Source organism: Lepidochelys kempii, chromosome 1 (assembly GCF_965140265.1).
Source record: "Lepidochelys kempii isolate rLepKem1 chromosome 1, rLepKem1.hap2, whole genome shotgun sequence".
Classification (NCBI taxonomy): Eukaryota; Metazoa; Chordata; order Testudines; family Cheloniidae; genus Lepidochelys; species Lepidochelys kempii.
Window position 1 is genome coordinate 211,013,658 of NC_133256.1, and position 23,185 is coordinate 211,036,842.

Below are 23,185 nucleotides of genomic sequence, written 5' to 3' on the forward strand. Positions count from 1 at the left end.
GGTAGAAAGCTGGCTAGATTGTCGGGCTCAACGGGTAGTGATCAATGGCTCCATATCTAGTTGGCAGCCGGTATCAAGTGGAGTACCCCAAGGGTCGGTCCTGGGGCCGGTTTTGTTCAATATCTTCATAAATGATCTGGAGGATGGTGTGGATTGCACTCTCAGCAAATTTGCGGATGATACTAAACTGGGAGGAGTGGTAGATACGCTGGAGGGGAGGGATAGGATACAGAAGGACCTAGACAAATTGGAGGATTGGGCCAAAAGAAATCTGATGAGATTCAATAAGGATAAGTGCAGGGTCCTGCACTTAGGACGGAAGAACCCAATGCACAGCTACAGACTAGGGACCGAATGGCTAGGCAGCAGTTCTGCGGAAAAGGACCTAGGGGTGACAGTGGACGAGAAGCTGGATATGAGTCAGCAGTGTGCCCTTGTTGCCAAGAAGGCCAATGGCATTTTGGGATGTATAAGTAGGGGCATAGCGAGCAGATCGAGGGACGTGATCATTCCCCTCTATTCGACATTGGTGAGGCCTCATCTGGAGTACTGTGTCCAGTTTTGGGCCCCACACTTCAAGAAGGATGTGGATAAATTGGAGAGAGTCCAGCGAAGGGCAACAAAAATGATTAGGGGACTGGAACACATGAGTTATGAGGAGAGGCTGAGGGAGCTGGGATTGTTTAGTCTGCAGAAGAGAAGAATGAGGGGGGATTTGATAGCTGCTTTCAACTACCTGAAAGGGGGTTCCAAAGAGGATGGCTCTAGACTGTTCTCAATGGTAGCAGATGACAGAACGAGGAGTAATGGTCTCAAGTTGCAGTGGGGGAGGTTTAGGTTGGATATTAGGAAAAACTTTTTCACTAAGAGGGTGGTGAAACACTGGAATGCGTTACCTAGGGAGGTGGTAGAATCTCCTTCCTTAGAGGTTTTTAAGGTCAGGCTTGACAAAGCCCTGGCTGGGATGATTTAACTGGGAATTGGTCCTGCTTTGAGCAGGGGGTTGGACTAGATGACCTTCTGGGGTCCCTTCCAACCCTGATATTCTATGATTCTATGATTCTATGATTCTATGATTCTTCACCCTTACCTCAGGTTCTTGTCCTAATGGAGTCTCATCAACCAGCTCAGGGCTCCTTCTTGCTCTCCCCAGTTTCTGGAAGCCCTGCCCTGTCTGGAGTTCTCACAAGAGTGATGTAGTGGTGGGAGTCTGCTATAGACCACTGGACCAGGGGGATGAGGTGGACGAGGCTTTCTTCTGGCAACTTGCAGAAGCTACTAGATCGCACGCCCTGGTTCTCATGGGCGACTTTAATCATCCTGATATCTGCTGGGAGAGCACTACAGCGGTGCACAGACAATCCAGGAAGTTTTTGGAAAATGTAGGGGACAATTTCCTGGTGCAAGTGCTGGAGGAGCCAACGAGGGGGAGAGCTTTTCTTGACCTGCTGCTCACAAATCAGGAAGAATTAGTAGGGGAAGCAAAAGTGGATGGGAATCTGGGAGGCAGTGACCATGAGTTGGTTGAGTTCAGGATCCTGACACAGGGAAGAAAGGTAAGCAGCAGAATACAGACCCTGGACTTCAGGAAAGCAGACTTCGACTCCCTCAGGGAACGGATGGGTAGGATCCCCTGGGGGAATAACATGAGGGGGAAAGGAGTCCAGGAGAGCTGGCTGTATTTCAAAGAATCCCTATTGAGGTTACAGTGACAAACCATCCCGATGTGTCGAAAGAATAGTAAATATGGCAGGCGACCAGCTTGGCTTAACAGTGACATCCTTGCAGATCTTAAACATAAAAAAGAAGCTTACAAGAAGTGGAAGATTGGACAAATGACCAGGGAAGAGTATAAAAATGTTGCTCGGGCATGTAGGAATGAAATCAGGAGGGCCAAATCTCACCTGGAGCTGCAGCTAGCCAGAGATGTTAAGAGTAACAAGAAGGGTTTCTTCAGGTATGTTGGCAACAAGAAGAAATTCAAGGAAAGGGTGGGCCCCTTACTGAATGAGGGAGGCAACCTAGTGACAGAGGATGTGGAAAAAGCTAATGTACTCAATGCTTTTTTTGCCTCTGTCTTCACGAACAAGGTCAGCTCCCAGACTGTTGTGCTGGGCAACACAGCATGGGGAGTAGGTGGCCAGCCCTCTGTGGAGAAAGGAGTGGTTAGGGACTATTTAGAAAAGCTGGACGTGCACAAGTCCATGGGGCCGGATGAGTTGCATCCGAGAGTGCTAAAGGAGTTGGCGGATGTGATTGCAGAGCCATTGGCCAATATCTTTGAAAACTCATGGCGATCGGGGGAAGTCCCGGATGACTGGAAAAAGGCTAATGTAGTGCCCATCTTTAAAAAAGGGAAGAAGGAGGATCCGGGGAACTACAGGCCAGTCAGCCTCACCTCAAAATCCCCAGAAAAATCATGGAGCAGGTCCTCAGGGAATCAATCCTGAAGCACTTACACGAGAGGAAAGTGATCAGGAACAGTCAGCATGGATTCACCAAGGGAAGGTCATGCCTGACTAATCTAATCGCCTTCTATGATGAGATTACTGGTTCTGTGGATGAAGGGAAAGCAGTGGATGCATTGTTTCTTGACTTTAGCAAAGCTTTTGACATGGTCTCCCACAGTATTCTTGTCAGCAAGTTAAAGAAGTATGGGCTGGATGAATGCATTATAAGGTGGATAGAAAGTTGGCTAGATTGTCGGGCTCAACGGCTAGTGATCAATGGCTCCATGTCTAGATGGCAGCCAGTATCAAGTGGAGTGCCCCAAGGGTCGGTCCTGGGGCCAGTTTTATTCAATATCTTCATAAATGATCTGGAGGATGGTGTGGATTGCACTCTCAGCAAATTTGCAGATGATACTAAACTAGGAGGAGTGGTAGATACGGTGGCAGGTAGGGATAGGATACAGAGGGCCCTAGACAAATTAGAGGATTGGAACAAAAGAAATCTGATGAGGTTCAACAAGGACAAGTGCAGAGTCCTGCACTTAGGACGGAAGAATCCAATGCGCCGCTACAGACTGGGGACCGAATGGCTCGGCAGCAGTTCTGCGGAAAAGGACCTAGGGGTTACAGTGGACAAGAATCTGGGTATGAGTCAACAGTGTGCCCTTGTTGCCAAGAAGGCCAATGGCATTTTGGGATGTATAAGCAGGGGCATAGCCAGCAAATCGAGGGACGTGATCGTTCCCCTCTATTCGACACTGGTGAGGCCTCATCTGGAGTCCAGTTTTGGGCCCCATACTACAAGAAGGATGTGGAAAAATTGGAGAGAGTCCAGTGAAGGGCAACAAAAATGATTAGGGGTCTGGAACACATGACTTATGAGGAGAGGCTGAGGGAACTGGGATTGTTTAGTCTGCGGAAGAGAAGAATGAGGGGGGATTTGATAGCTGCTTTCAGCTACCTGAGAGGTGGTTCCAAAGAGGATGGTTCTAGACTATTCTCAGTGGTAGAAGATGACAGGACAAGGAGTAATGGTCTCAAGTTGCAGTGGGGGAGGTTTAGGTTGGATATTAGGAAAAACTTTTTCACTAGGAGGGTGGTGAAACACTGGAATGCGTTACCTAGGGAGGTGGTAGAATCTTCTTCCTTAGAAGTTTTTAAGGTCAGGCTTGACAAAGCTCTGGCTGGGATGATTTAGTTGGGGATTGGTCTTGCTTTGAGCAGGGGGTTCGACTAGATGACCTCCTGAGGTCCCTTCCAACCCTGATATTCTATGAGCTTCGTCAGCCAGCCACACACCATCCACATTTCTGCAGCACCTGCAAGGAACTGAACTCCTTCTGGCCCTGCAGCTCTTCTTATACTAGGCTGCTGGCCCTGATTAGCTGCTTCTCACACAGCCATTCTAGGCAGCTTGGAGGACCCTCTTCACTTTCCTTTTTTGGGTGGGGTGTGGCAGGGCCAGGAGGCCTCCAGCAGGGGGCCTCAGAGGGTCTGGTATACCTCATCACAGTGAGGATTACTATTGGTATCACTACCCCACATGAAGGACTGTGTTTAAACCCCATTGAAGGCATCACTGAGGAAAACTAAACAAATACAACTAATGCTAATCTAACAATAAGGATACTAATAACTATATGCAACAAAAGAAAACTAAACTGATTGAGAGGTTGTGAGGTTAAGACCACACACAGCTCCAACTCCAGCCTCGGCAGTAAAGAGGAACTGAGGGTTGGTTGAGGTGGCAGTGTTACCTCCAGGGCCGGATTTACACCTTATGCACCCATAGGCACAGCATCTTCAGTACCCCCCTCCTCCGCCTACAGCTGACCTCCAGGCTTTCTGTAAAAAATTAAACTTTTAACTCACTTTTAAGTTTTAAGCGCCCCTAGAATGCCGGTCCCCCTAGGCATGTGCCTACTGTGACTAATTGGAAATCCGTCCATCATCACCTCATGTAGTTGGGGAGGGGCAATGGCCACAAGATGCAAGTGCTGCCCCTTGACAGGTATTGCTAAGCAAATTTTTCTTGCTCTGGAGTGCTGGGTGCGTGCGCGTGCACACACACACACACACACACCCCTGAGTGGCATGCACAGCTGCCTCTACTGGAAGAAGAATCTGCATTTATACTTTATAACAAGCAGATGAAATGCAGATGGTGGAAGAGCCCCTGTGACTGAGGACCTGGGGTCAGTCAGTAATTTACATGTTAAGATAAGGTAAAATTGAGCAGAAGGATTTAACACGAGCTAAATCCATGCTACTTCTGTGATTTAGCTAATACAGAAACTGGATACATCCCACATGAGGGTGCAGCTCTTGAGTAGTGCTGGAATGCTCCAGAATGCCTTTCTGGCATTTGGTTTAGGAGCCAGAACAGTGTCCCGGTACTTGTCATAACTGTAAAGCTAAAAATATTTGAATTTTTTAAGAGACCTTTTCCAAAAATCCTACATCAACCCCCTGCTAATTCTAGCATTCTGGCACTTATTTTTTTTTAGGACTCAAGCACAGTGAGGATAGGATCTAACACGTAGTTAAGAGGGGAGGACATGCAAATTGAGCTGACTGCATGGGCGGCAGATATAATAGGCCAGGGGAGGCTTGCTGCTGGTGCTGGACACCTGGGTGTGGGTTTTGGGAGAAGTTTTTTGTTTGTTGTGGCCCATGCAGATTCCAGGGCATCTGAGGAGGTGGTATGTGCTATTCTGCTTCCTGGGTACATCAGTAATCTCCCTGGACTCCAGAGAGATTACTGATGAACCCAAGAAGCTGAGTAGCAGATACCACCTCCTCAGCCGTGCTGGTACCTGCATGGGGCATATCAAAAACCCAGGTTCTTCTTTGTGGGGAGATGCTGTCATGTTTTTGAGGATTTTCCGAGGTGGCTTGTGGTCTGGGGAGGGGAGGGAAGGTTGCAGTGCGGCTAGGGTTGCCAACTTTCTAATCACACAAAACCGAACATCCTAGCCCCGTTCTTCCCCAAGGCCCCGCTGTGACCCTCTGTATCTCAGCGGAACACCCTGCATCCCCTTGTTCATCCTTATAATATGATTGTGTGGTATCCAATGCAAAGTTTGTCATGTCAGGTGTCTTCGGAAGGCTCATGATGCACTGAGCATTGTTGTTATAGTAATGTTATAGCTTGTAGTTTTATGTATAAAGTTACGAGGCTGAAAATGTGTCCTTGTAGCTTAAAACAATCCCAGGCAAAACTCTCCAGGAACAGAGGGGCAGTTCACACCTCATCAGGGCATGTATAGGACAAACCCAGTGAGGAACAAAGGACACTGGCCTAGGCAGCAAGAAGTGATATGTTGGACTCCTGAGTGAGTCACCCCCTTCCCTTGGTCAGTTTGGGACTATGATGAGGTAATGCTCACCTGAACCTGAAGGTGGGGGGGGGCAACGCCAAGAGAGAAGAAAGAACATGATAAAAGGGAGAGACATTTGCCATGCTCTTCGTCTCTCTTCCACCTCCATCTACAGATATCACCACCAACTGACTGAAGCGCTGATCAAAGAGCCTGGCTGAAGGCCAACCAGCAGCCTGTGGTGAGAAGCATCTAAGTTTGTAAGGGCACTGAACGTGTTGAGATCATCTTAGAATGTGTTCTTGCTTTTATTTCATTTGATCAAATCCGACTTGTTGTGCTTTGACTTATAATCACTTAAAATCTATCTTTTGTAGTTAATAAGTTTGTTTGTTTGTTCTACCTGAAGCAGTGCGTCTGGTTTGAAGTGTGTCGGAGGGTCCCCTTGGGATAACAAGCCTGGTACATATCAATTTCTTTGTTAAATTGACAAACTCATATAAGCTTGCAATGTCTAGTGGGCATAACTGGACACTGCAAGACAGAGGTTCGTAGGGTTGAGTCTGGGCTCGGCGATATTAGCTAGTGTCATTCGGTTGCAGAATCCAAACAATGACTGGCCAAAAGTGCTCACTCACATAGCTGGGAACAGCTTACATGCCAGAGGCTGTGCATGAACAGCCCAGGAGTGGGGGTTCTCACAGCGGCACAGAGTAAGGCTGGCTCCCAGACTCGAGGATTGGAGTGACCTAGCAGATCACCAGTCCAGATAACACCAGAGGAACTTCACAACTGCCCCCTGCTCACTACATTACCCCTCCCTCAGTGGCTCTCTCTCCCCCACCCTCACTCACTTTCACTGGGCTGGGGGTGCAGGCTCTCTGGTGGGATCAGGGATGAGAGATTTGGGGTGCAGGAGGGGGCTCCAGGCTGGGGGGTGGGGCCAAGGAATTTGAAGTATGGGAGGGGGCTGCGGGTTGAGGCAGGGGGTTGGGGTGTGGAAGGGGGTATGGGATCTGGGCTGGGGGTGCAGGCTCTGGGGTGGGGCCAGGGATGAGGGGTTCAGGGGCAGCAGGCAGAGAGGGATGAGGTCTGACTGGGGCAGCAGGGGGTAAACCCCATGTTTGATACTGTCCAGGCCAGAGGGATTATTACCAACAACAAGGGGGCTCTGTGCTGTCTGTAACTCTGCTCTTTGTCTCTCTTTGAAGGTGCTGATGAACTGAGGCTGGCGGATGGAGGCAGCCCCTGTGCCGGGAGAGTGGAGGTTAAACACAACAATCAGTGGGGGACGGTGTGTGATGATCGCTGGGACATGGAAGATGCTGAGGTGGTTTGTAAGCAGCTGGGATGTGGATCTGCTGTCAGCGCCCATGTTTGGGCTCATTTTGGACAAGGATCTGGACCAACTTGGCTGATTGTAGTTGATTGTGATGGTGACGAGTCAGCTCTCTGGGACTGCAAACATCCAGGATGGGGTATAATCACGTGCTCTCATTCTGCTGATACTGGAGTGATCTGCTCAGGTAAGAACTTGGCAAATCTGCCCCCATAGAAAACTCACCACGAAAGAGAAGGGACTGAACCCATGTGTGTGACATTCCTGATGAGTCAGAACTGAACCATGCCCTGCACTGGGGTCCATGTGGAGCTGACCAGTCTCTCCCTGAGCTCCTCTGGGCAAACTGGGGATGAGTAGGCTGCAACATCCTCTAGGCTTCCAGTATGGGGCAGGTGGAGGTCAGGTGGTCCCATTAGAAGGTCTGTGCTGGTAGGTGCCTGTGTACAGAAGCCCAGTATCTCACCAGAGTCTCAGCAGCAGGTCGTGACAGTGGCTGCTGGATCTGGGACAGGAGCCAATGGGGGTTGAGTGCTGTGGAGCTTTCCCTAGAGTTCACTGAGGCAGCAGGAGAGGAGCCATGAACCTGAACTTGGCAAGGGGGAGGCAATCAAAACAACTGCACCAACTGTTAATACATCCCAGAATGATGTTCGTTGTTTGGTTTTTTTTGCAATGGTGTTACACTGTTGACTCATATTTAGCTTATGGTCCACTATGACCCCCAGATCCTTTTCCACAGTACTCCTTCCTAGGTAGTCATTTCCCATTTTGTATGTGTGCAGCTGATCTTTATTGATCTTTATTAATGACCTGGACATAGGAATAGAGAGCACACTGATCAAGTTTACAGATGACTCAAAGCTGGGGCTGGGGGTTGCCAACACTTTGGAGGACAGAGCTAAAATTCAGTGGGATATTGATAAATTGGAGAACTGTCCTATATACAACAAAATGAAACTCAACAAAGACAAATGTAAGGTGTTACACTTAGGGAAGAAAAACCAAATACGCAAATACAGAATGGGGGATAACTGGCTTGGCAGCAGCACTGCTGAGAAGGATCTGGGAGTTGTGGTGAATCACAACCTCAACATTAGTCAGCAATGCAATGCTGTTGGAAAAAAGAAAATGAAATTTTAGGTTCCATTAACAGAGGCATAGCATGCAAGTCATGGGAGGTGATAGTACTGCTCTACTCAGCACTGGTTAGGCCTTACCTGGAGTACTGTGACCAATTTTGGTCACCAATGTACAGAAAGGATGTGGAGAAACTGGAAAGGATCCAGAGGTGAGCAACAAAGATGATCAAAGGGATGGAATGCAAGGCATATGAGCAAAGGCTGAAGGAACTGGGTATGTTTAACTTGGAAAAGAGGAGATACGGGGGGGACATGATAGTGGTCTACAAATACTTGAAACGCTTCCATAAAAAAATTGAGAAAAGTTGTTCTCTTTTGCTACAGAGGACAGGACAAGAGGTAATGGATTCAAACTACAGCATAGCAGATTTAGATTAAATCTCAGGAAAAATTTCCTAACTGTAAGTACAGTAGGACAATGGAGCAGACTGTCCAGGGAGGTTGTGAAAGCTCCTTCACTGGATGTTTTCAAAAGCAAGATGGATAACCATCTGTCTTGGATGGTTTAGACACAACAATTCCTGCACCTTGGCAGGGGGTTAGACTAGATGACCCTTGAGGTCCCTTCTAACCATATGATTCTATGATTCAAACTCTCTCATCACTGGAGCACAGAAATTGTCAGAGTGGGTAAAGGATTCCTGCCTATTTAAAACTATCTGTTACTGGGAGAAGAAGGTGCCCTTCATTTTGTCTCTATGAAAGTGTATGGAGGGCTATGGGATGTCAGTGCAACCCCTGCTTACTGATGGATTTATTGACTTTCTAGGTCACATTGAGCTCCGGCTGGTTGGAGGGGGCACTGCCTGCTCAGGACGTGTTGAAGTAAAACATGGAGAAACATGGGAGACAGTCTGTGATTCACACTTAGATTTCAAAGCCGCTACAGTTATCTGTAATGAATTAGGGTGTGGACAGGCTGTAGCCACCTTGGGAACAGCTCACTTTGGAGAAGGACATGATCTGATCTGGAAGGAAGCATTCCAGTGTGTGGGGAATGAGACTGTCCTTTCAAACTGTCCCAGGATGTCCCATTCTAATGAGACATGCTCCCACGCTAATGATGTTGGCCTATTGTGCTCAGGTAAGAATTCAGATTGATGACTTTAACATACCATAAACATGGGTCCGGCAGCTGGGATACTCAGTCTCTTTTCTCCCACATCCACCTATTTCTCCTGTGAACGCACATCTCAGAATCCTTTGCATGTTTCCATGATGCTTCAGAGGATTCCAGTTTGCTAGCAAGGGTGGCTTCACTCTCTCTCCCCTCAATGGGAGCCAGAAGGGATGGCAGGAAACCACATTATCTCTCTCACATTCCTCACTCTATTTCAGGTATCCTCAATAAATGGGGGGACAAGGTGGGTGAGGTAATATCTTTTATTGGACCAACTTTTGTTGATGAGAGAGACAAGCTTTCAAGCTACATCAACTGCAGTTGGTCCAATAAAAGATATTACCTCAACCACTTTGTCTCTCTAATAGCTGGGACCAATAAGACTACAACAAGACTGCATCCAATAAATGGAGACACTTCTATTTACTTTTCTTCCTCTATTACATCACAGTCCCAGCAATGCTCTGATTCTCCTTCATCCTTCATTAGGGGTACATGTTCTCCAATGCGCTTCCAGTGCTGAGAACTCCGTTTCCTACACTCCCTACATTTGTAAAGGGATAGGGCATGGTCTGGTGGCTTGAGAACAGAACCAGCACCTGGGAGACATGGTTCCAGCTTTGCCATTTTGTTCATTAATCCCCGTGCCTCAGTTTCCCCATCTGTAATAATAATTACCTACCTCAGCGAATAGTTATGAAGCTTAATTCATTAATGCTTGTAAAGTGCTTTCAGGCACTTGGATACCTCATGCTACATACGGGCCATGTGTTGTTTCAGATCTTTACTGACAGAATTTGTGCAGTTGTCGCCACTTATGTATGTTATTGCCCTGTAACAGGGGTTGGCTTCGTGGCCCCCATTAATATGGATCTGGTTTTCAGAGATAACAGACACTGTCTTCTTGTTAGGGCCAAGATCTTGTCAGGACACAAATCTAAATGGGTGAGATAAAATAAGGGCTGGACCATCTAGTGCGTAGCCTTTCCCATCACCGCTAGTAGCACAGCCTGGAAAGGATCTGTACTGCCCACCAGCCTGCCTGTGGAACACACGGTTGCCTGAAAGAGCCATCCATTGCAGCCAGCCAGTTAGCCTGTCTCTGTGTGAATAAAGAGCCCATGGTCATGCTGCTAGGTTGGGTATTGGGATGGGTGGGGGAAATGGAAAACATAATGGTCCTTTTTCCTAAAAGGTAAAGTCCTGGGGAGAGGAGGCCAGGATCTGAGAGGGAGCTCATTCCTCCATAAAGAGGGGCAGAGAGAGAGAGAGAGAGAGAGAGAGAGACCCTAGCCCTCTGGTGCTCATTACTGCAAATGTCTCTGTGAGAGCTCCTAGAGATAAAGCTTTCTCCTCTCCCTGCCCCTTCCCCAATTTTCCCTTCAGTGGTGTGTTTCACTCCCTGTCTGATCTGGCAGTGGCAGTTGAGGGATCTGCTCCATATCTTGTGCGATTGAGCTCTGTATTTGGGGGACTGTGACACACCAGGGCACAGTCCAGACTAACGAATAGCTGTGTCACCCCTACCCTCTAACCTAGGGTGCCCTTTATAATATCTTGAGGCTGTAGCCTCCAACCTGGACTTCTCACAAACAGCCTCCAGCATGTAAGTCACTTCCAGTTATGTTTGTGCTGCTGCCAGTCAGCCACACCTTGGTTCTTGCCAGCCTTGGTTATACTGCAGGGTGACCCCAGGACACCTCCATTGCCAGATCTTCCCCTAGAAAAGTATGTCCTGTATTGCCCAGTCCTCTCCTGGACAGTACAAATATATTAAGTTGATTATTCCTTTAAGGGAATGATATGCCAGTTTATTGCTTTAAATCAAATACCCAGACACTTCAATTTAAACACCCTGGATTAGATAAAACAGTAAAACAAATTTATTAACTACAAAACAATTTTAAGTGTGTAAAAGTAATGAGGCATAAAAGTCAGAAATGGTTACAAGAAAAATGTTTAATAGTGCCTAACTCCACAAACTATGCTAGATTCAAGCAAAAATTCTCATCACATGTTTCCAGCCAGGTTACTGACCAAACTCTTCAGGTCAGGGCCCCTCTTCCAAATTCCAGGGGCAGTTTCCTTTTGTCTTCTCAGGTGCAGAGAACGCAATGGGCAGGGAGAGAGAGAGAGAGCGGTCCGTTGGGGTGTTAGTCCCTCCTTTTTAAAAAGTCCCCCTCTTGAAAAACATTTCCAGCTGAGACCCAGGAGCGAAAGTGTCTTTGTGGAAAGTTATTCCCTGCTGGTTTTTAAACCTGTTTAAATTTTTTTGTCTTCCCTTCCTGCTTGATGCCTCTGTTTAATGCTTAACTGAAAATTAAGGCAAGCACACAATCCTTCCTTTCTTTAGGGCAGACATGACTTCTGCCAGGGCAGGGATGTGGGGTTTGGAACATGTGTCAGTCACACCATAGACTCATAGAATATCAGGGTTGGAAGGGACCCCAGAAGGTCATCTAGTCCAACCCCCTGCTCAAAGCAGGACCAATTCCCAGTTAAATCATCCCAGCCAGGGCTTTGTCAAGCCTGACCTTAAAAACCTCTAAGGAAGGAGATTCTACCACCTCCCTAGGTAACGCATTCCAGTGTTTCACCACCCTCTTAGTGAAAAAGTTTTTCCTAATATCCAATCTAAACCTTCCCCACTGCAACTTGAGACCATTACTCCTCGTTCTGTCACCTGCTACCATTGAGAACAGTCTAGAGCCATCCTCTTTGGAAACCCCTTTCAGGTAGTTGAAAGCAGCTATCAAATCCCCCCTCATTCTTCTCTTCCTCAGACTAAACAATCCCAGTTCCCTCAGCCTCTCCTCATAACTCATGTGTTCCCGTCCCCTAATAATTTTTGTTGCCCTCCGCTGGACGTTTTCCAGTTTTTCCACATCCTTCTTGTAGTGTGGGGCCCAATACTGGACACAATACTCCAGGTGAGGCCTCACCAATGTTGAATAGAGGGGAACGATCACTTCCCTCGATCTACTGGCAATGCCCCTACATATACATCCCAAAATGCCATTGGCCTTCTTGGCAACAAGGGAACACTGTTGACTCGTATCCGGCTTCTCATCCACTGTAACCCCTAGGTCCTTTTCTGCAGAACTGCTGCCGAGCCATTCGGTCCCTAGTCTGTAGCAGTGCATGGGGTTCTTCTGTCCTAAGTGCAGGACTCTACACTTGTCCTTGTTGAACCTCATCAGATTTCTTTTGGCCCAATCCTCCAATTTGTCTAGGGCCCTCTGTATCCTATCCCTACCCTCCAGTATATCTACCTCTCCTCCCAGTTTAGTGTCATCTGCAAACTTGCTGATGGTGCAATCCAGGCAATCCTCCAGATCATTAATGAAGATATTGAACAAAACCGGCCGCAGGACCGATCCGTGGGGCACTCCACTTGATACCGTCTGCCAACTAGACATGGCAGATCACTACCCGTTGAGGTAATGATCTAGTTAGCTTTCTATCCACCTTATGGTCCATTCATCCATCCCATGCTTCTTTAACTTGCTGGCAAGAATACTGTGGGAGACCGTGTCAAAAGCTTTGCTAAAGTCAAGAAACAATACGTCCACCGCTTTCCCCTCATCCACAGAGCCAGTTATCTCGTCATAGAAGGCAATTAGATTAGTCAGGCATGACTTGCCCTTGGTGAATCCATGCTGACTGTTCCTGATCACTTTCCTCTCCTCTAAGTGCTTCAGAATTGATTCCTTGAGAACCTGCTCCATGATTTTTTCAGGGACTGAGGTGAGGCTGACTGGCCTGTAGTTCCCAGGATCCTCCTTCTTCCCTTTTTTAAAGATGGGTACTACATTAGCCTTTTTCCAGTCATCCGGGACCTCCCCTGATCACCATGAGTTTTCAAAGATAATGGCCAATGGCTCTGCAATCACATCCGCCAACTCCTTTAGCACTCTCGGATGCAGCGTATCCAGCCCCATGGACTTGTGCTTGTCCAGCTTTTCTAAATAGTCCCGAACCACTCCTTTCTCCACAGAGGGCTGGTCACCTCCTCCCCATGCTGTGCTGCCCAGTGCAGCAGTCTGGGAGCTGACCTTGTTCGTGAAGACAGATGCAAAAAAAGCCTTGAGTACATTAGCTTTTTCCACATCCTCTGTCACTAGGTTGCCTCCCTCATTCAGTAAGGGGCCCACACTTTCCTTGACTTTCTTCTTGTTGCTAACATACCTGAAGAAACCCTTCTTGTTACTCTTAACATCTCTTGCTAGCTGCAACTCCAGGTGTGATTTGGCCTTCCTGATTACATTCCTGCATCCCTGAGCAATATTTTTATACTCTTCCCTGGTCATTTGTCCAATCTTCCACTTCTTGTAAGCTTCCTTTTTGTGTTCAAGGTCAGCAAGGATTTCACTGTTAAGCCAAGCTGGTCACCTGCCATATTTACTATTCTTTCTACACATCAGGATGGCTTGTCCCTGTAACCTCAACAAAGATTCTTTAAAATACAGCCAGCTCTCCTGGATTCCTTTCCCCCTCATGTTATTCCCCCAGGGGATCCTGCCCATCAGTTCCCTGAGGGAGTCAGAGTCTGCTTTTCTGAAGTCCAGGGTCCATATCCTGCTGCTCTCCTTTCTTCCCTGTGTCAGGATCCTGAACTCAACCATCTCATGATCACTGCCTCCCAGGTTCCCATCCACTTTTGCTTCCCCTACTAATTCTTCCCGTTTTGTGAGCAGCAGGTCAAGAAGAGCTCTGCCCCTCGTTGGTTCCTCCAGCACCTGCACCAGGAAATTGTCCCCTACCCTTTCCAAAACTTTTTGGATTGTCTGGGCACCGCTGTATTGCTCTCCCAGCAGATATCAGGGTGATTGAAGTCTCCCATGAGAACCAGGGCCTGAGATCTAGTAACTTCCGTGAGTTGCCGGAAGAAAGCCTCGTCCACTTCATCCCCCTGGTCCGGTCGTCTACAGCAGACTCCCACCACAACATCACCCTTGTTGCTCACACTTCTAAACTTAATCCAGAGACACTCAGGTTTTTCTGCAGTTTCATACTTGATCTCTGAGCAGTCATACTGCTCCCTTACATACAGTGCAACTCCCCCACCTTTTCTGCCCTGCCTGTCCTTCCTGAACAGTTTATATCCACCCATGACAGTACTCCAGTCATGCGAGTTATCCCACCAAGTCTCTGTTATTCCAATCACATCATACAGGGGAATCTTATAACTTCACATACACTGTTGCCCCACATAATTTACCAGGACAATACTGAACAGCAAATTATGAGTTTTCAAATGATACCTTAAGAGGCATACTTTGTACAAAGTTTATTAAGTAGTATGTACAGTGTGAATACTGGGGTATATTCCATCCCAGGGACCCTCCCTTGGGACATCAGTGTTATCCAATGTAAAGAGCCACAGGGTAAAAGGGGATGTGCTGTGTCCTGCAGTGTGAACATGCACAATAAAGCTGTTACATTTATTAATGCTATCAGCAGGGGATGGGTTGATCGAGGATTCAGGGGTACAATGTGCTAATGCTTTTCTTGGGCAGCATCAAATGCTCCATAATTTAAGCTTTTGTTAAAAAAAACAACAACAAAACAAAACCCCAAAGACTCAATAAGATAAAAGGACACATTTTCATATTTGGGTACCTCAAGTTAGGCACCTAAATCCATACTTAATCAGCTAAATAAATGGTCATATCTTCCTTGGTGAAGAGCTGCCTGGTGCTTCCATTAACATCAGTGAAACAAGAGCTCCAAGAGATGTGAATTGCCTCAGTGAACAGTGTTTAATTTGAGACTTTATGACTAATCAAGCACCAGTGACTATTTCACTGCCCCTCATTTTAGAGCTGATCTGGGACTGGGGTAGAACTGGAGACTGAGGCCAGAGTTTGGGTAGAATATCTCCATTCTTTATTTTTCTCTAGTCAGACCCCTGAGTCCTAATGCTTTGATTAAATGAACTTCCAGTAACTTAGAACACAGTAGCAGTGACATGTAAGAACCCCATTTCCTTCACATGACACTTATATGAAGTCTTGGGGACAGTCCCTGCAGAATCCTGACTAAGATTTTGGAACAGTCAAAGGAGAGACTGGCCCAGCCCTCAGAGAACCCATCCGAGGTGTGACGCTGAACCCAGAGCAGTATATGCTGGGGCAGAGTTTGGTGAGTGCTGCAAGACCCCTCAGGCAGGGCAGACATCAGACATGGGCAATAACACCAAGCAGCTAGTCCTGGAACCCACCAGAGGAGAGGCAATCCTTGATTTAGTCCTAAGTGGAGCATAGGATCTGGTCCAAGAAGTGAATATAGGTGGAACGCTTGGTAATAGTGACCATAATATAATTACATTTAACATCCCTGTGGCAGGCAAAACACCACAGCAGCCCATCATGGTAGCATTTAATTTCAGAAAGGGGAACTACACAAAAATGAGGAAGTTAGTTAAATAGAAATTAAAAGGTACAATGCCAAAAGTAAAGGAGTACTTGTGGCACCTTAGAGACTAACCAATTTATTTGAGCATAAGCTTTCGTGAGCTACAGCTCACTTCATCGGATGCATACTGTGGAAAGTACAGAAGATCTTTTTATACACACAAACCATGAAAAAATGGGTGTTTACCACTACAAAAGGTTTTCTCTCCCCCCACCCCACTCTCCTACTGGTAATAGCTTATCTAAAGTGACCACTCTCCTTACAATGTGTATGATAATCAAGGTGGGCCATTTCCAGCACAAATCCAGGGTGGAACGTCGGGGAAGGGGGGAGGAAAAAACAAGGGCAAATCACACCTGGAGTTGCAGCTAGCAAGAGATGTTAAGAGTAACAAGAAGGGTTTCTTCAGGTATGTTGGCAACAAGAAGAAAGTCAAGGAAAGGGTGGGCCCCTTACTGAATGAGGGAGGCAACCTAGTGACAGAGGATGTGGAAAAAGCTAATGTACTCAAGGCTTTTTTTGCATCTGTCTTCACAAACAAGGTCAGCTCCCAGACTGCTGCACTGGGCAGCACAGCATGGGGAGGAGGTGACCAGCCCTCTGTGGAGAAAGGAGTGGTTCGGGACTATTTAGAAAAGCTGGACGAGCACAAGTCCATGGGGCTGGATACGCTGCATCCGAGAGTGCTAAAGGAGTTGGCGGATGTGATTGCAGAGCCATTGGCCATTATCTTTGAAAACTCATGGTGATCAGGGGAGGTCCCGGACGACAGGAAAAAGGCTAATGTAGTGCCCATCTTTAAAAAAGGGAAGAAGGAGGATCCTGGGAACTACAGGCCAGTCAGCCTCACCTCAGTCCCTGAAAAAATCATGGAGCAGGTTCTCAAGGAATCAATTCTGAAGCACTTAGAGGAGAGGAAAGTGATCAGGAACAGTCAGCATGGATTCACCAAGGGCAAGTCATGCCTGACTAATCTAATTGCCTTCTATGACGAGATAACTGGCTCTGTGGATGAGGGGAAAGCAGTAGACGTATTGTTCCTTGACTTTAGCAAAGCTTTTGACACTGTATCCCACAGTTTTCTTGCCAGCAAGCTAAAGAAGTATGGGCTGGATGAATGGACTATAAGGTGGATAGAAAGTTGGCTAGATTGTCGGGCTCAACGGGTAGTGATCAATGGCTCCACGTCTAGTTGGCAGCCGGTATCAAGTGGAGTGCCCCAAGGGTTGGTCCTGCGGCCAGTTTTGTTCAATATCTTCATAAATGATCTGGAGGATTGCCTGGATTGCACCATCAGCAAGTTTGCAGATGACACTAAACTGGGAGGAGAGGTAGATATACTGGAGGGAGGGATAGGATACAGAGGGCCCTAGACAAATTGGAGGATTGGGCCAAAAGAAATCTGATGAGGCTCAACAAGGACAAGGGCAGAATCCTGCACTTAGGACGGAAGAATCCCATGCACTGCTACAGACTAGGGACCGAATGGCTCGGCAGCAGTTCTGCAGAAAAGGACCTAGGGGTTACAGTGGACGAGAAGCTGTATATGAATCAACAATGTGCCGTTGTTGCCAAGAAGGTGAATGGCATTTTGGGCTGTTTAAGTAGGAGCATTGCCAGCAGATCAAGGGACGTGATTGTTCCCTTCTATTTGACATTGGTGAGGCCTTATCTGGAGTACTGTGTTCAGTTTTGGGCCTCACACTACAAGAAGGATGTGGAAAAATTGGAAAACGTCCAGCGGAGGGCAACAAAAACGATTAGGGGCTGAAGCACATGACTTATGAGGAGAGGCTGAGGGAACTGGGATTGTTTAGTCTGTGGAAGAGAAGAATGAGGGGGGATTTGATAGCTGCTTTCAACTACCTGAAAGGGGGTTCCAAAGAGGATGGATCTAGACTGTTCTGTCATCTGCTACTACTGAGAACAAGGAGTAATGGTCTCAAGTTGCAGTGGGGGAGGTTTAGGTTGGATATTAGGAAAAACTTTTTCACTAGGAGGGTAGTCAAACACTGGAATGCGTTACCTAGGGAGGTGGTGGAATCTCCTTCCTTAGATATTTTTAAGGTCAGGCTTGAGAAAGCCCTGGCTGAGATGATTTAGTTGGGGATTGGTCCTCCTTTGAGCAGGGGGTTGGATTAGATGAGCTCCTGAGGTCCCTTCCAATCCTGATATTCTATGATAAGCTGTCATGAGATAAGAGGGAAGGTCCTCTCATGGATTGGTAACTGGTTAAAAGATAGGAAACAAAGAGTAGGAATAAATGGTCAGTTTTCAGAATGGAGAGAGGTAAATAGTAGTGTCCCCCAGAGGTCTGTACTGGGATCAGTACTATGCAACACATTCATAAATGATCTGGAAAAAAGGGTAAATAGTGAGCTGGCATAATTTGCTGATGATACAAAACCACTCAAGATAGTTAAGTCCAAAGCGGACTGAGAAGAGTTACAAAGGGATCTCACAAAACTGGATGACTGGGCTACAAAATGCGATAGCTGATGGATTCCTTCATCAAGTAGTTGCCTAACCGACTAGAGGGGATGCCATTTTAGATTTGGTTTTGGTGAGTAGTGAGGACCTCATAGAAGAAATGGTTATAGGGGATAATCTTGGTTCAAGTGATCATGAGCTAATTCAGTTCAAACTGAATGGAAAGATAAACAAAAATAAATCTGCGACTAGGGTTTTTGATTTCAAAAGGGCTGACTTTCAAAAATTAAGGAAATTAGTTAGGGAAGTGGATTGGACTGAAGAATTTATGGATCTAACGGTAGAGGAGGCCTGGGATTATTTTAAATCAAAGCTGCAGAAGCTATTGGAAGCCTGCATCCCAAGAAAGGAAAAAATTCATAGGCAGGAGTTGTAGACTAAATTGGATGAGAAGCATCTCAGAGAGGTGATTAAGAAAAAGCAGAAAGCATACAGGGAGTGGAAGATGGGAGGGATCAGCAAGGAAAGCTACCTTATTGAGGTCAAAACATGTAGGGATAAAGTGAGACAGGCTAAAAGTCAGGTAGAGTTGGACCTTGCCAAGGGAATTAAAACCAATAGTTAAAGGTTCTATAGCCATATAAATCAGAAGAAAACAAAGAAAGAAGAAGTGGGACCGCTAAACACTGAGGATGGAGTGGAGGTTAAGGATAATCTAGGCATGGCCCAATATCTGAACTAATACTTTGCCTCAGTCTTTAATAAGACTAAAGAGGGATAATGGTAGCATGACAAATGGGAATGAGGATATGGAGGTAGATATTACCATATCTGAGGTAGAAGCGAAACTCAAACAGCTTAATGGGACTAAATCGGGGGGCCCAGATAATCTTCATCCAAGTATATTAAAGGAATTGGCACATGAAATTGCAAGCCCATTAGCAAGAATTTTTAATGAATCTGTAAACTCAGGGGTTGTACCGTATGATTGGAGAATTGCTAACATAGTTCCTATTTTTAAGACGAAAGGGAAAAAAAGTGATCCAGGTAACTATAGGCCTGTTAGTTTGACATCTGTAGTATGCAAAGTCTTGGAAAAAATTTTGAAGGAGAAGGTAGTTAAGGACATTGAAGTCAATGGTAAATGGGACAAAATACAACATGGTTTTACAAAAGGTAGATCGTGCCAAACCAACCTGCTCTCCTACATGATTTTTTAGACAAAGGAAACGCAGTGGATCTAATTTACCTAGATTTCAGTAAGGCGTTTGATACTGTGCCACATGGGGAATTATTAGTTAAATTGGGTAAGATGGGGATCAATAGGAAAATTGAAAGGTGGATAAGGAATTGGTTAAAGAGGAGACTACAACGGGTCCTACTGAAAGGTGAACTGTCAGGCTGGAGGGAGGTTACCAGTGGAGTTCCTCAAGGATCAGTTTTGGGACCAATCTTATTTAATCTTTTTATTACTGACCTCAGCACAAAAAGTGGGAGTGTGCTAATAAAGTTTGCGGATGATACAAAGCTGGGAGGTATTGCCAATTTAGAGAAGGACAGGGATATCCTACAGGAGGATCTGGATGACCTTGTAAACTGGAGTAATAGTAATAGGATGAAATTTAATAGTGAGAAGTGTAAGGTCATGCATTTAGGGATTAATAACAAGAATTTTAGTTATAAGCTGAGGACGCATCAATTAGAAGTAACGGAGAAGGAGAAGGACCTTGGAGTATTGGTTGATCATAGGATGACTATGAGCTGCCAATGTGATATGGCTGTGAAAAAAGCTAATGTGGTCCTGGGATGCATCAGGAGAGGTATTTCCAGTAGGGATAAGGAGGTTTTAGTACTGTTATACAAGGCACTGGTGAGACCTCACCTGGAATACTGTGTGCAGTTCTGGTCTCCTATTTTTAAGAAGGATGAATTCAAACTGGAACAGGTACAGAGAAGGGCTACTAGGATGATCTGAGGAATGGAAAACTTGTCTTATGAAAGGAGACTCAAGGAGCTTGGCTTGTTTAGCCTAACTAAAAGAAGGCTGAGGGGAGATATGATTGCTCTCTATAAATATATCAGAGGGATAAATACCAGAGAGGGAGAGGAATTATTTAAGCTCAATACCAATGTGGACACAAGAACAAATGGATATAAACTGGCCATCGGGAATCATAGAATCACAGAATCATAGAATATCAGGGTTGGAAGGGACCCCAGAAGGTCATCTAGTCCAACCCCCTGCTCAAAGCAGGACCAATTCCCAGTTAAATCATCCCAGCCAGGGCTTTGTCAAGCCTGACCTTAAAAACCTCTAAGGAAGGAGATTCTACCACCTCCCTAGGTAACGCATTCCAGTGTTTCACCACCCTCTTAGTGAAAAAGTTTTTCTTAATATCCAATCTAAACCTCCCCCACTGCAACTTGAGACCATTACTCCTCGTTCTGTCATCTGCTACCATTGAGAACAGTCTAGAGCCATCCTCTTTGGAACCCCCTTTCAGGTAGTTGAAAGCAGCTATCAAATCCCCCCTAATTCTTCTCTTCTGCATTCTTCTCTTCCCCACATGCAGCATGCTATATTTTGGGCTCTCCCTGTCTGCATTCGTCTCTTATGCTCTTTGTTCTCTGCGTAGCCCCTGGCTCTGTGTTTTGCTCTTTCAGGGGCAGCAGCAACCAAGTAATAGCATTTTCTGCTTTCAGTCTTCCCACATGCTAACTAACTAGCTCCCCTCTGAAGCCATTCTGCCTGGAGACCCTCCTGTGCTTGACAGAGGAAACCCACTTGCCTTCTAGATCGTTCTTATTTGGATCAGACCCTTTACGCAGCCAGCTGGAGAGCCTAGTCATTTCCCTAGTCTGCACAGAGCTCCTGTTCGGGGAACAGCCTGCAGTGCATGGCCCAACAAGCCACTAAGCCACTCACCTTGGTCCTGCTTCCACTGAATTCAGCAGGAGTATGCAGTGTGATGGAAGCAGAGCCAGGCTCTTTGTGCAGCCTGAAGGAGGTTGCTCCAAAGGTCACAGGCCCAATGAACGTGCGCGCGCAGGGAATTGTCCAGCAGTCCAGAGCACTAATCTGGGACTGGGATTCAAAACCCTGCTCAGCCACAGGCTTCCCAGGTAAGCCTCCAGCTCCCTGCACCTCACTCCCCCTCTGTGCAGTGGAGACAGCCTCAGCACTTCCCTGTTCATGGGGGTGTTGGATGGTGAGGTGTTCAGACTTGTTTAGACTTGAAAGGGAAGTTTAGACTTGAAATTAGATGAAGGTTTCTAACCATCAGAGGAGTGAAGTTCTGGAATAGCCTTCCAAGGGAAGCAGTGGGGGCAAAAGATCTATCTGGCTTTAAGATTAAACTCGATAAGTTTATGGAGGAGATGGTATGATGGGATAACATGGTTTTGGTAATTAAATATTTATGGTAAATAGGCTCACTGGCTTGTGATGGGATATTAGATGGGGTGGGATCTGAGTTACCCAGGAAAGAATTTTTTGTAGTATCTGGCTGGTGAATCTTGCTCATATGCTCAGGGTTTAGCTGATTGCCATATTTGGGGTCGGGAAGGAATTTTCCTCCAGGGCAGATTGGAAGAGGCCCTGGAGGTTTTTCGACTTCCTCTGTAGCATGGGGCACGGGTCAGTTGCTGGAGGATTCTCTGCTCCTTGAAGTCTTTAAACCACGATTTGAGGACTTCAATAGCTCAGACATAGGTGAGAGGTTTTTCGCAGGAGTGGTGGGTGAAATTCTGTGGCCTGCGTTGTGCAGGAGGTCAGACTAGATGATCATAATGGTCCCTTCTGACCTAAATATCTATGAATCTATGAAAATGGCAGATGAAAATCAGTGTTGATAAAGGCAAAGTAATGCACCTTGGAAAACATAATCCCAACTATACATATTGTGATACAGGAGGGCCAAGGAGCAGTGGTAGAGTGGTCGAGGGGAAATATAAGCCCTAGGCTAATTAAGGCGTGGTTCCCCGTAGACTAGAGAGGGTTGCTACAGATTAATTGGAGCACCTGTGGTCAATTAAACCCTGTCAGGAACCTAATAAAACCTCCTGCTTCAGGCAGTCAGAGGAGGAGAAGGAAGGAGAGAGGACTGGAGCTTGGAGGTGTGTTTAGAGATTTGGAAGACCTGAGAATTGAAGTAAGGGAGACCCTGCCCCAACGGGACAGGGGGACCCCTTCCCCCCAACACCTAAGGACCGAGGGTAACCGCACCTAAAATGGACAAGGGTAAGAAACCCGCAGGGGTTGAGAGGGGCTGGGACTCAGAGTGAGGAGCAAACCCAGACCCCTTAGAATCATAGAATCATAGAATATCAGGGTTGGAAGGGACCCCAGAAGGTCATCTAGTCCAACCCCCTGCTCAAAGCAGGACCAATTCCCAGTTAAATCATCCCAGCCAGGGCTTTGTCAAGCCTGACCTTAAAAACCTCTAAGGAAGGAGATTCTACCACCTCCCTAGGTAACGCATTCCAGTGTTTCACCACCCTCTTAGTGAAAAAGTTTTTCCTAATATCCAATCTAAACCTTCCCCACTGCAACTTGAGACCATTACTCCTCGTTCTGTCATCTGCTACCATTGAGAACAGTCTAGAGCCATCCTCTTTGGAAACCCCTTTCAGGTAGTTGAAAGCAGCTATCAAATCCCCCCTCATTCTTCTCTTCTGCAGACTAAACAATCCCAGTTCCCTCAGCCTCTCCTCATAAATCATGTGTTCCAGTCCCCTAATCATTTTTGTTGCCCTTCGCTGGACTCTCTTCAATTTATCCACATCCTTCTTGAAGTGTGGGGCCCAAAACTGGACACAGTACTCCAGATGAGGCCTCACCAATGTCGAATAGAGGGGAACGATCACATCCCTCGATCTGCTCGCTATGCCCCTACTTATACATCCCAAAATGCCATTGGCCTTCTTGGCAACAAGGGCACACTGCTGACTCATATCCAGCTTCTCGT

At 46.5% G+C, this 23,185-nt stretch overlaps 1 protein-coding gene across 1 annotated transcript in view; it reads left to right on the top strand.

The window, feature by feature from the left end:
- LOC140898583 (scavenger receptor cysteine-rich type 1 protein M130-like) overlaps positions 1 to 23,185 on the top strand; it is an 84,394-nt gene that overhangs the window by 21,331 nt on the left and 39,878 nt on the right. Inside the window, exons 2-3 of the mRNA XM_073312584.1 lie at positions 6,982 to 7,296; positions 9,021 to 9,335. Of these exons, the coding sequence (XP_073168685.1) occupies positions 6,982 to 7,296; positions 9,021 to 9,335 (630 nt within the window). The remainder of the gene's footprint in view (positions 1 to 6,981; positions 7,297 to 9,020; positions 9,336 to 23,185) is intronic.